General features: G+C 46.1%; 1 protein-coding gene across 3 annotated transcripts in view; it reads left to right on the top strand.

The window, feature by feature from the left end:
• The window catches only part of RTTN (rotatin), a 317,466-nt gene that overhangs the window by 147,837 nt on the left and 156,053 nt on the right, over window positions 1-13,576 (top strand). For all 3 annotated transcript variants that reach the window (XM_085886669.1, XM_085886670.1, XM_085886671.1), the window contains exons 19-22: window positions 9,356-9,527; window positions 9,711-9,810; window positions 10,159-10,247; window positions 10,616-10,733. In XM_085886669.1, coding sequence (XP_085742795.1) covers window positions 9,356-9,527; window positions 9,711-9,810; window positions 10,159-10,247; window positions 10,616-10,733 — 479 coding nt within the window. The remainder of the gene's footprint in view (window positions 1-9,355; window positions 9,528-9,710; window positions 9,811-10,158; window positions 10,248-10,615; window positions 10,734-13,576) is intronic.

The following is a 13,576-nucleotide window of genomic DNA, read 5'->3' as shown; positions in this document are numbered from 1 at the left end:
GTCGCCTCACTGGGTACCGTGGTCAGGACTTCCAAAGCCACGCCACGCAGGGCCGCTGTGAGCTGTGCCACACCCTGCACCTCGTTCCAGCCATTGCCTCTGGCAACACACTGGAACTGGGCCATATATGCCCTCAAGTCCGTCTTGCCATCGTACGGGGGTAGCGGCACCCTCGGTTCTTCGAGGTCTCCTCCCGTTCCCTAGGGACTCCGGGAGGAGTGTACCTCCCCAGTCCCAACGGTGCCTCACTCCCGCAGGGTCCGAGCCATTTGCCCGGGGCTCCACCACCCTTGTCTGCGCTCTGTCCGTGCCCCGCGTCGTCCCGCTTACTCTCCCAAGCCATTGGACTCACACCCGCACACCCCTGGAACAGTCATTCTGGGTACCCCCATTAGGCCAAAAGACCCCGCGGTCTCTACCCTCCCTGCTTGGCATGCTCACCCCCGCATCGGGCAAGCCTCCTGCTCCGCCTTGTGACACCGGCCCCACCTGGGCACGATCCCCTCGAGGGAGTATATCCTCCCCCCTGTTCCCCGAAGGAGGCCACCCTGCTTCTCACACCGGGCCTCCACCCTATCCGCCAGTCTCTTCTCCATTTCCTCCATTTTTCCCTTTATTACCCCATTTATTTCCTCCCCTATCGTTCCTAACGACAGTTCCCCGACTTTTTCTCTTATTTGCTCCACCTCCCCTTGTACCTGTGTCACCATCTTATTTGTCTTGGATATTTCCTCCCTCGTTGTCCTAAACTGCTCTTCTGTCTCGCCCCGGTTTTTTCCTATCTGTTCCAACAGTTCCTCTGTCTTTTCTCCGGCTTTCCGCTCCATTTCATTAATTACCTCCTCATGTCTCTTTCTACATTCCTCCGTCACCTTTTTTAATCCTTTCTGTGTCTCCGCTTTTACCTCCTTTCGCAGGTTTTCAACTTTGTCTGTCATTTCCCGATGTCTTTTCTCACAGTCCTCCTTCACGGCTCCCAATCCCTCCTTTATTTTCCCTTGTTCTCTTTTTTAATTCCTATCGCCGTCGTGTTCCTCCCTATTTCCTCCTTTATTTGGTCTTGTCCCTTGTTTTACTTCTCCCAATCCTTTTCCTACTTTGTCTATTTTTCCCACCACCGTCTTTATTTCGTTTACCCTCTCTTGTTTACTTTCTTCCATTGCGACTCCCACTCCTTTTACTTTCTCTTTAACCCGGTCACCTCCGCTGCGTATCGTGTCGACTTCCTTTTTCATTTCGTTTTTAGTTCTTCCAAGCTTCCTTTTAGGCTCATTCCCATGTTCTGCGTCTCACCCCGCAGCTCTTTCATCTCTTCCCTCATTTGCTGTGTATTCGCATCCATCGTCGTTTTCACTTCATTTGTATTTGTATCCATCTTTTCATCCATTTTTTGTGTATTCGCATCCATCTTTTCGTTCATGCCTTTCATTTCGTTTTTCATATTCGCATCCATTTTTTCGATCATTTTCGCATTCATCTTTTCGTTCATTGCCGCCAGCATGGCGCATAGCTGGGCCATGTCGGATGCACTCAGCTGAGCCGTTTCGGCAAAGTTTGGCGGGTTTTGGTGGAGAGGGGGGGGGGAGGTGTCATACACCGCGGCCGCTGCCGCTCCTATTTCGGGCTCTGGGTTCAGTTGGGCGAGTCCGTGTTCCTGCACAATCAACATTTCCTGCTCGGGGATTCCATCCTGGACCATGGATTCTACACATTCTACATCCATTTAATACCCCCGGCTCCCGCTCGCCTTGAGACGCCATCTTGCTTCTCTTAAAGGGTTAATTTCGCTCGCTCGTAATTTGGAGGGAATCGGGGGTCGCTTCTCTCACCCCTGGACCGATTCCCGTGAATTTCGCTGGAGACAGGAGAGCCTGTTGTCCCGCTCTCCAATACCAGTGCCGCGAGGAGGGCGATGAATTTGTATCCCACTCCTGACACCAGTGTTGCGGATTCGCGCCCGCCGGCGTGCTGACGGCCACGCACCCGAATCGCGGCACGCCGCCCACCGGACGGACAATCCAGTCGTGACCCTCTCGGACTAACGCCGGGAACCAGTCATGGGTGGACCTTTCGGTCTCACCGCGATCGAGCCAATCAGCCCCGCGTGGGATAGGGTTGCTCGCCAAAATCGACCTACCTAAGTACCACGCGGAGGGTAGACCGGGCGATCGCACCTCGCCGCAGGTCGTACTCGGACACGGGCCACTTAAGCGACCCGCTCCGTACTATCGGGATAACCGGCGGTGTTATCGTCGACCTCGACGGTTCGATTAATTATCGGGCGTATTCAGCCCACTACCAACCCTTTACGTGAAGCAAGATGGGGATTCAATAGAGGAAAAGACGAAGCGAAGCGGGAAACAGTTCAACACAAAGCACATTTATTCGCGGCTCACGGGAGCACACATATACAATTCCACCAAATGCACACAGAAAAGACACAATGTAATTTACACAAAAAGCAAATGTAAAAGCGAAAACACAATGCAGAGCTAATACCGACTACCGAGCACACGGCAACACTTATACAATTCCACTTCACAGACGGCGCCGACAACACATACCCAAAACCAAGGAAAAGAATACCCTCAAGGATGAGGCGGGCCTGAGGCCGAGACCGGGTCGCGCCTACCCGTCTGGTGATGAGACGCGGAGCGGCGATGGCGCCTCAACTCCGCGGGCCTCGCGGACAGTGTCTGGTAGGGGGTGGGAAAGGGGCCCCCTGGTCGCACTATTTCAGAGCGGGGGGGAGACAGGAGGGGGTTGCTGATGCTCGGGGTATAGAGGATTTTTATTATCCCGCGACGAGCGTCTCCACCTCGGCCAGGTCGCGCTGTCGGCCTCCCTGGGGTGCAGCTCCCGACGCGAGCACCCCTCGTCTGGTGTCGCTGCCTTTCCACAGCTCCGTCCCTCCGGCTCCGACCCAACGCACACGCCGACCAGCTCCTTCTTGCCAACTCCACCGCCCGCGAAGTCTTGACTCTCTGTTTCCGACTCTCCTACTGTCCTACTCTCCGCCTCTGGACTCTCCTGGACTGACGAACACGGTCCTTTATCAGCCCCGTAGCTTCGCCCTCTCATCTTTGACCCTCCTTCGACCTTTCACCTCGCTCCCCATTGGCCCGAGAAAAAGTGGGCGTGAAGGCTTTTGATCCATAAATTTGCATATATCGATCGCCCTGGGGCGGGCCACCCGCCCTCGCTCACCGATTGGACGGCAAAAAGTGGGCGTGTGTCGTTTTGATCCGTTTTTGAAGCACAAAATCCGTGATTTTGTACACGCTGTTCGGCGCGCGCCCTGCACGAGTCCAACACCGGTACCCACAGCGGGGCAAGAACGGTGGCGATGCGACGGTTGCGAGGTGTGACGGGAAGGTCGTGGCGGTTGTGGTGAAGCGGCGTTGTGGTTGGTGGTTGATGTTGTGGTTGTGGTGGTAATCATGGCGGTTGGTCCAAAATAAAGATAGTAAAAAAAGAAAACGGCTATCCTGAAGAGTCGCAGCACGCATAAATGACATGTATTCCCACTAGACAACGGGTTTGGGTCTAACTACATATGTACTTACCGAGATACCTCACCTAAGGGACTTGAATGGTGGTTTGCGAATTTGGTAACCACAACACTATATATATATATATATATATATATATATATATATATATATATATCTATATATATATATATATATATATATATATATATATATATATATATATATATATATATATAGATATATATTCCCGGTGTGTACCCCGGTCAGAATAGGTACACCGTATGCCTGCGTGTCGTAAAAGGCGACTAAAAGGGTTGGCGTCAGGAAGGGCATCCGGCCATAAAAACATCGCCTCAAGAGGAAACCATGATGAGTACAACTGATGGGCAGGGTACAGCTCGAAGTACCCCGTGGGGGTCCTCACCCCCTCTCGTTAAAACTCAAGGTGGGGAACCCGATCGAAGCAAGGGAGGAAATTTTTCCATTTATGATGACCAATCGTCTGATGCCCCACGTGGAGATCAGTTTCTGAGGTTTGGTACATGGAATGTAGGGACAATGACAGGGAGATCTGGAGAAGTGGTTGAAACATTGGTCAGAAGAAGAGTGGACATATGTTGTGTGCAGGAGACACGGTGGAAGGGAAGTGGTGTGAGAATGGTGAAAGGAAGGCAGGGGCAGAAGTACAAGTTTATGTGGCAAGGGTGCCCGGAAAGCGTGCATGGTGTTGGTGTCATGTTTTCTGAGGAGTTTGCAGACAGTGTAGTGAGTTAGTGTTACTAAAGTGAGTGAAAGGTTGATGATGGTGAGAATTGTGATCAGAAATCTCTTGGTGAACGTCATCTCGGGATATGCCCCGCAGGTCGGTCGAAGCGATGAAGAGAAGAACATGTTCTGGTGTGCGATGGAGAAGTTGATGGAAAATGTGAAAGATGAGGAAGTTGTTGTGGTTGGAGGAGACTTGAATGGACATGTGGGAAGGAGTCCAGACGGTTTTGAGGGAGTCCATGGGGGTTATGGATATGGTGTGAGAAATGGAGAAGGTGAAAGGATCTTGGAGTTTGCTGATGGAGCTGATTTGTTGCTCTGTAATACTCAATTCCAGAAAGCGAATAATAAACTTATTACATACACGTCAGGTGGGTTGACGACAACCATTGACTACCTGATGGTGCGTCAGCGAGATAGGGGAAACCTCCGGGACACAAAGGTGATCCCAGGGGAGGAGACTGTTTCGCAGCACCACCTGGTTGTCTGCGATATAAGGGTGAAAGGTGCGCGGAGAATTCGGCGGGTGAAGTACCAACCGAGGATGAAGGTGTGGAGGTTGAAAGAGGCGACAGTGAAGGAAGCATTAAGAGAGAGGCTGAGTATGGTTGAAGATGATGTAGTTGAGCTTGAAAGTGGTTGGATGTCAATGAAAGATAGTCTATTGGGAGCCGTTGGTGAGGTATGTGGATGGACAAAAGGACCACCGAGGCACTCGGAAACATGGTGGTGGGATGATGAAGTTGGAAAGACGATTGAAGAAAAGAGGAAGAAGTTCAAGGAATGGCAAAAGGTAAAGGATACGGTGGAAGAAGAGGCTGCACATGAAAGTTATAAGGAAGCCAAGAAGGCTGCAAAGAAAGAGGTAGCAAAGGTGCAGGAGGCCCATAGGAAAATGTTTGGAGAACGCTTGGATTCGGAGGAGGGTAAGAGAGCGGTATTCAGGATTGCAAAGCAGATAGCGAGAGAGAGATTTGATGTGACGGAGGTGAGTTGCTTGAAGGATGAAGTGGGACAAATTGTTGTGGATTCAGATGGAATTAAAGGAAGAGGGAAGAGATATATGGAAAGGCTGTTGAATGTAGAAAATGAATGGGATAGAAACATCGAGAGTAACCCAGTTTTAGGACCAGCAGAGAAGATAACTGAGAAGGAAGTGGAGGAAGCTATAAGAGCAATGAAGAGTAGAAAAGCAGGAGGGCCGACGGGAGTTGTGGGAGATATGTTGAAGGCAGCGGGAAGTTGGGTGTGAAGAGAATGACAGAGATCTGTAATCTGGTGGTGAGAGAAGGCCGCATTCCAGTGGATTGGGAACCGAGTACCCTCGTCCCTCTGTACAAGGGGAAAGGTGACCCTCTGGACTGTGGCTCCTATAGAGCAATAAAGTTATTGGAGCATGGAATGAAGGTATTGGAAAGGGTGTTGGAGAAGAGGATAAGGAAGAAGGTAAAGATTGACGAAATGCAGTTTGGATTTATGCCAGGAAGAGCAACGACAGATGCAATTTTTATTGTAAGGCAGTTGCAGGAGAAGTACATGGAGAAGAGGATGAAGTTGTTTTTTGGGTTTGTTGATCTGGAGAAAGCATTTGATAGGGTTCCACGTGAAGTAATGGCATGGGCATTGAGGAAGTTAGGAGTGGAGGAATGGTTGATCAGAGTAGTGATGGACATGTACGAGAGAGCGCACACAGCTGTAAGGACGAAGGATGGGAACAGTGGTGAGTTTGAGGTGAGGGTAGGAGTGCACCAGGGGTCGGTATTAAGTCCACTTCTATTTGTAGTTGTGATGGAGCTGCTGGCTCGGAGGGTAAAGGAGGGTTTACCGTGGGAGCTGCTGTATGCAGATGATCTGATGTTGATTGCAGAGAGTATGGATGGACTGAAGGAGAAGATGAACAAGTGGAAGGAATGTTTGGAGGCAAAAGGTTTGAAGGTGAATATCGGAAAGACGAAGGTGATGGCAAGTGGTAAAGCATGTGGTGAGGTGGAAAGGACTGGGAAGTGGCCGTGTGCTGTGTGCAGGAAGGGTGTCAGAGTGAACTCCATTCAGTGTACAATGTGTGCTGAATGGGTTCATCGAAAATGTAGTGGGGTGAGGGTCATTAACCAGTGTGGCAGCTACATTCAAGTGTAAGGTGTGCATCGAGGGAGCTGCAGATGAAGGAATTGTTGAGTTGGATCTTGGAGATGGTGTGAAGCTGGAAGGGGTGAAAACATTTTGTTATCTCGGAGACATGCTGAATGGAGAAGGTGGATCAGACTCTTCGACGGTTGCGAGAGCGAGATGTGCATGGAAGAAGTTTCGGGAACTGAGTGGCGTGCTGACGAAGAGGGGAGTGTCGTTGAAGCTGAAGGGAAAGGTGTATGCTTCATGTGTGAGGAGTACGATGATTTATGGGAGTGAGACATGGGTACTGAACATGGAGCAGCAACAAAGGCTGGAAAGGGTGGAAATGTGAATGGTTCGGTGGATGTGTGGAGTATCGTTGAGAGAGAGGAAGACAAATGATTACTTGCGGAAGATGATGGGAATAGAGTCTGTGATGGAGGTTGTGAAGAGAAACAGGTTGAGATGGTTGGGTCATGTGTTGAGGAAGGATGAAAGTGACTGGGTGAGAGGAGTGTTGAAAATGAGTGTAGTAGGAAGTAGAGGACGGGGAAGACCGAGAAAAACTTGGCTGAATGTGGTGGAAGAGGAAATGTGGGCAAGGGGATTATGAAGGGGAGATGCAGAAAACAGGGTAAAGTGGAGAAGATTGTCATGGGGCCCGCAAGGCTAACCCCTGCTTTAGCGGGGAAAATGGCCTTTAAATGCTTGTGTGTGTGTGTGTATATATATATATATATATACATATATGTATATATATATATATATATATATATATATATATATATATACATACATATATATATATATATATATATATATATATATATGTATATGTATATATGTATATATGTATATATGTATGTATGTATATGTATATATGTATATATGTATATATGTATGTATATATGTATATATGTATATATGTATATATGTATATATGTATATATGTATATATATATATATATATATATATATATATATATATATATATATATATATATATATATATATATATATATATATATATATATATACATACATCTATTAATTACGTTCTAATGGAATGTACGTTGTAAACCTATCGACCCTTTCGACTAATGAAACCCCTTAGACCTTTGAAGACACTTTAAAAAGCCCAAGACCCTTAAGACCCCCAAAACCATGAACACCCTTTAAAACTCCAAAGACTTTTAAGACCCGCAAGACCCTTTCGACCCCAAAGACGCATAAGAACCATTATATCCCAAAAACCTGGAGACGCTTAACGCCCCTAAGACCTGAGATCCACAATACCCTAAAGACCCTTGTGATCCCTCAGACTCTGATGACCATCAAGACCCTCAAGACCCCCATGACCATCAAGACCCTTTCCCCATTGATATCTTTTCGACCCTTTCGACACCTTTATGTCCCTTCATCCTTGAGACCTTTTGTACCCTTTGGCACATATAACCTTTTGACCTTTCACCCTTCAGTCCATTTAGACACCTTCCACCCTTCAGTAAGATTTTAGACAGCTTGGACACTTAACCATTTGGAGGTTTAGAGCACTTGCCTTTTTTGACCTTTTATACATGCTTGAGAGATTAGACACTTTCGACCCCTTCAACACTAACTAATATTGGAACATACCCTTTAGACCATTAGACAATCTCGAACCTTTTAAGCACTCACCGTGCAAACATCGATAGTCTTCTTACAAAATACAGACTCGACTTCGTTTCAGCAAGTAATGCACAAACTCGACGCACCTATGAGGTGGGTACTCTGCTCGTTGTTAATAAAGGCGCTCTTGTTACATACAATTGGCAAAACACTTTAGCACCAGAAATTACCATTCAATCAATTTAGTCACTTTATTAGCTTCAACAAAGATTGTACTCCACTTCAACATCGGGCGGTGGAGGTTGGATTTGTGGAAAATCTTAGCTACTTGTACCGAGGTGTCTCAGGAGAAATGAGGTAAACGGGTGATCTGTTAATAAACAGAGGTAATTGTTCAGTTGTTAAGTTGAAGAATGAAGGGGGACAGAGATAGAGAGGGAGGGGGGTTGGAGATTGAGATAGAGAGGGAGAGGGGTGGGGGATAGAGATAGAGGAGGAGAGGGTTGGGAGAAAGAGGAGGAGAGGGGTCGGAGAAAGAGGGGGAGAGGGATGGGAGATATGCCTGGTGTTGGCTTTCTGGTTAGGGCGGTGGGCTTTGGGATCCAAGGATCCTGAGTTCAAATCCCACTCGGCTGTTTAATTTACACCAGGTGGGGTTGACTCTGCCTGTCTTCCTTCTGAAGACGGCAAAATGAGTGCCAACATGCTGGTATCCTGTGTCGGAGTGGCGACCTGTCCAAGATTGTGCCCAATAGCCAAGGAGACTGCTTAGGCAGCATCAACGCTCGGCACAGAGTGTGGTCACGATGGATGGATGGAATGGCTGTGCAAGTCATTTATCCATTGGGTAAAAACGATGCCCATTTTGTATAATTTCGTTTGGAAAACCTGCTCATTTGCACATAGTGTACCAACCCAAGCTGCTATAGCTTGTGTCTTTGTTCTCTTTTAATGTGCAGTGGTATCCATGATAATCAAGGCTCCTCCACCATTCTGAATTATTTTACTCTCAAATTCCATCCATGATCAAAACAATTCAGTCATTTGCATGTTGTACAGGTTTTGATTTGTGCAATCTCACAAAGAGGAAAACTTAATTCCAAACCTCATCCAATTTTATTCAAAGGGACAATGAGAAAGTTTTACCTTTTGCTTTTAAACCCATTTTTGGACCGGCTCTACTTCACATGGATGAATACCCTCCAATTCTGGTGGCAACCTTACCTCCTGGTTCTTTCCAAACGCCGAGATCGTTATATCACAATCACCCTGTTTCCACTCTCAATCCCAAAATCGATGAAATATCTCGGAAGTTTGATTGCGTATTTTCGGAGTGTGCCCCCTCACTTGTATAATTCTCTACACCTGCCCTACAGGATCCGGGCTGTCGGATGTCATCAGCTGTTCAGGCATCTCGTTGCTGAACCAGATGCTGCAGGTAAACGACCATCCGACCTCGAAGTAGTTCTTGCCGCAGCCTCAGATATCTTCCTCGTACGACAGCCGGTGCCTCCAGATACCCCCGTACACTGCTCTGGAGTCATTAAGGTGTAGTGACCCTTTCTGTACTCGAAACCGCTGTACACTGCTCTGGAGCTCTTAAGATATGGTGATGAATGGGGGCAAGTGGATTTGCCTTGTTGACGTGGATGGTGTGTACCTGAAGCTGGTTGTGCACAGTTTTCCATGATTGGTTACACGTTGTTACTTCTCTGATCTGTTTCGCCTTAGAATGACGCAGTGAGACAGGTCCACGTCGTGTTTACCTCGAATGCTGTGGACATGACAGTGCGAAAGTCCGCTGCGGAGCAGCTCGCTATCATGATGATGGGTGAATGAATGCATGTCGTCTCATCTGTCTGTTTTTCTTTCTAGTTGGTGTGTAATCACACATTGATGTTGCATTATCACAGTCATCAGAATGACTGAAGGAGGTGGTAGTAATTTGTCCTGAAAGTTTGAATGGGCCTTGCACAGATAAGAAAAATTGTTGAAGCAGACGTGATTGTAATTCGTCGTGTGCATGAAGTTGTAAGCGATTGTGTGACGGCACAGGTGCCCACACACCATGTCCTCCTGGGGGCTCGTGACCTTCCATCCCTGGGTGTTTTGTGCATTTATCCTGAACCTTTGCATTGAAGGCCGCGTGACAAATGACCTTTCCACGGCGTGTTCACAGACTCTCGCCTACACGTTGTTCTTCTGGATTTGGGCATCGTGGAGGAGGTATTGACCGTGCTTCATGGTGTAGTGAAAAAAGATGGCGAGGTTTGTCGGTTTGTATCTATTCTGCTCGCTCGGTGTTTTTTCCTCGTGTTCGTTGACTCATTAAGGTGATTGTTATAAATTATAATAACAATGATGTACGAAGAGGAACCTATCAGCCAATTGCAGAAATTGCTACACAAAAAAGCAACCCAACTGGTTGCTTCAAACATTGAACATTTATTGAGCCGTCCTGGAAGTTCAGGCCAAACACACAATCGATTGGTGAGATTCGATGAATCCATGACGTCAACATTGGTAACGGTGCTTGCAATGGTTCATTGTTTTGTTCTCAAGATTGAATGATGTGCTTTGTGTGGTTCATTATTTAATTGTTCGAAGTTTTTTTTTTTTTTAATACTCCTTATTAGGTCCTGGATACAATGTGCTTGCCTTGCCTCACTTTGCTGAGACGTTTGCTCTATAAAGACCTGAGCCTCCGGCGTGAGCTTGCTCACAGATCGTCTCTACTCTTCACCCTTCTCCGGGGTATGTATTGTATCTTCTTACATTTTCTGCACGTGGTTGTGAGTTTGCATTGATTTTGGCGGTGCATGGCAGTATCGTGCAGAAGGATTGCATTTACCTTTCAGTTGTTACATCTGGGTTCAATTTCCAACCCGACTAGAAACAGTCTTGGACTGATCATGACACAGTTTGAGATCTGCTCTATAACCGTACATTAAATGGGACTGATCGTGACACAGTTTGAGATCTGCTCTATAACCGTATATTCAATGGGACTGATTGTGACACAGTGTGAGATCTGCTCTATAACCGTACATTAAATGGGACTGATTGTGACACAGTTTGAGATCTGCTCTATAACCGTATATTAAATGGGACTGATTGTGACACAGTGTGAGATCTGCTCTATAACCGTACATTAAATGGGACTGATCATGACACAGTGTGAGATCTGCTCTATAACCGTACATTAAATGGGACTGATCATGACACAGTTTGAGATCTGCTCTATAACCGTATATTCAATGGGACTGATTGTGACACAGTGTGAGATCTGCTCTATAACCGTACATTAAATGGGACTGATTGTGACACAGTTTGAGATCTGCTCTATAACCGTATATTAAATGGGACTGATTGTGACACAGTGTGAGATCTGCTCTATAACCGTACATTAAATGGGACTGATCATGACACAGTGTGAGATCTGCTCTATAACCGTACATTAAATGGGACTGATTGTGACACAGTTTGAGATCTGCTCTATAACCGTATATTAAATGGGACTGATTGTGACACAGTGTGAGATCTGCTCTATAACCGTACATTAAATGGGACTGATCATGACACAGTGTGAGATCTGCTCTATAACCGTATATTAAATGGGACTGATTGTGACACAGTTTGAGATCTGCTCTATAACCGTACATTCAATGGGACTGATTGTGACACAGTTTGAGATCTGCTCTATAACCGTACATTCAATGGGACTGATTGTGACACAGTTTGAGATCTGCTCTATAACCGTATATTAAATGGGACTGATTGTGACACAGTTTGAGATCTGCTCTCTAACCGTACATTAAATGGGACTGATCATGACACAGTGTGAGATCTGCTCTATAACCGTATATTAAATGGGACTGATTGTGACACAGTTTGAGATCTGCTCTATAACCGTACATTCAATGGGACTGATTGGGACACAGTGTGAGATCTGCTCTCTAACCGTACATTAAATGGGACTGATTGTGACACAGTTTGAGATCTGCTCTATAACCGTATATTAAATGGGACTGATTGTGACACAGTTTGAGATCTGCTCTATAACCGTATATTAAATGGGACTGATTGTGACACAGTGTGAGATCTGCTCTATAACCGTACATTAAATGGGACTGATTGTGACACAGTTTGAGATCTGCTCTCTAACCGTATATTAAATGGGACTGATTGTGACACAGTTGGAGATCTGCTCTATAACCGTACATTAAATGGGACTGATCATGACACAGTGTGAGATCTGCTCTATAACCGTATATTAAATGGGACTGATTGTGACACAGTTGGAGATCTGCTCTATAACCGTACATTAAATGGGACTGATCATGACACAGTGTGAGATCTGCTCTATAACCGTATATTAAATGGGACTGATTGTGACACAGTTGGAGATCTGCTCTATAACCGTACATTAAATGGGACTGATTGTGACACAGTTGGAGATCTGCTCTATAACCGTACATTAAATGGGACTGATTGTGACACAGTGTGAGATCTGCTCTATAACCGTACATTAAATGGGACTGATTGTGACACAGTTGGAGATCTGCTCTATAACCGTACATTAAATCGGACTGATTGTGACACAGTTGGAGATCTGCTCTATAACCGTACATTAAATGGGACTGATTGTGACACAGTGTGAGATCTGCTCTATAACCGTACATTAAATCGGACTGATTGTGACACAGTGTGAGATCTGCTCTATAACCGTACATTAAATCGGACTGATTGTGACACTGTGTGAGATCTGCTCTATAACCGTACATTCAATAGGACTGATTGTGACACAGTTGGAGCTCTGCTCTATAACCATATATTAAATCGGACTGATTGTGACACAGTTTGAGATCTGCTCTATAACCGTATATTAAATGGGACTGATTGTGACACAGTTTGAGATCTGCTCTCTAACCGTATATTAAATGGGACTGATCTACTATTGCATGATTCATGACATGAGGTGGTATACTCGATTGGTTTGATGACATTAGGTCGTCTACTCGATTGGTTTGATGACATTAGGTAGTCCACTCGATCGGTTTGGTGACATGAGGTCATCTGCTCTATTGGTTTGATGACATGAGGAAGTCCACTGGATTGGTTTGGTGACATGTGGTCATCTGCTCTATTGGTTTGATGACATTAGGTAGTCTACTCGATCGGTTTGATGACATGAGGAAGTCCACTCGATTGGTTTGATGACATGAGGAAGTCTACTCGATTGGTTTGGTGACATGAGGTTATCTGCTCTATTGGTTTGATGACATTAGGTAGTCTACTCGATCGGTTTGGTGACAGGAGATCATCTGCTCTATTGGTTTGATGACATGAGGAAGTCTACTCGATTTGTTTGGTGATATGAGGTCGTCGACTCGATTGGTTTGATGGCGTGAAGTTGACTACTCGATCAGTTTGATCATGTGAGGTAGTCTACTCGATCGGTTTGATGACATTGGCTCGTATACTCAATCGTTTTGATGATATGAGGGAGTCGACTCCATCGATTTGATGACATGAGGTTGGCTATAAAGCACATAACACTGTGGACCATGAGAATGTTGTCTTCTTCCACTCTTTCT

This window comes from Eptatretus burgeri, chromosome 6, assembly GCF_056783735.1.
Source record: "Eptatretus burgeri isolate ZD-2024b chromosome 6, Ebu_testis_v1, whole genome shotgun sequence".
Taxonomy (NCBI): domain Eukaryota; kingdom Metazoa; phylum Chordata; class Myxini; order Myxiniformes; family Myxinidae; genus Eptatretus; species Eptatretus burgeri.
This window is presented reverse-complemented; position numbering and strand designations above follow the sequence as displayed.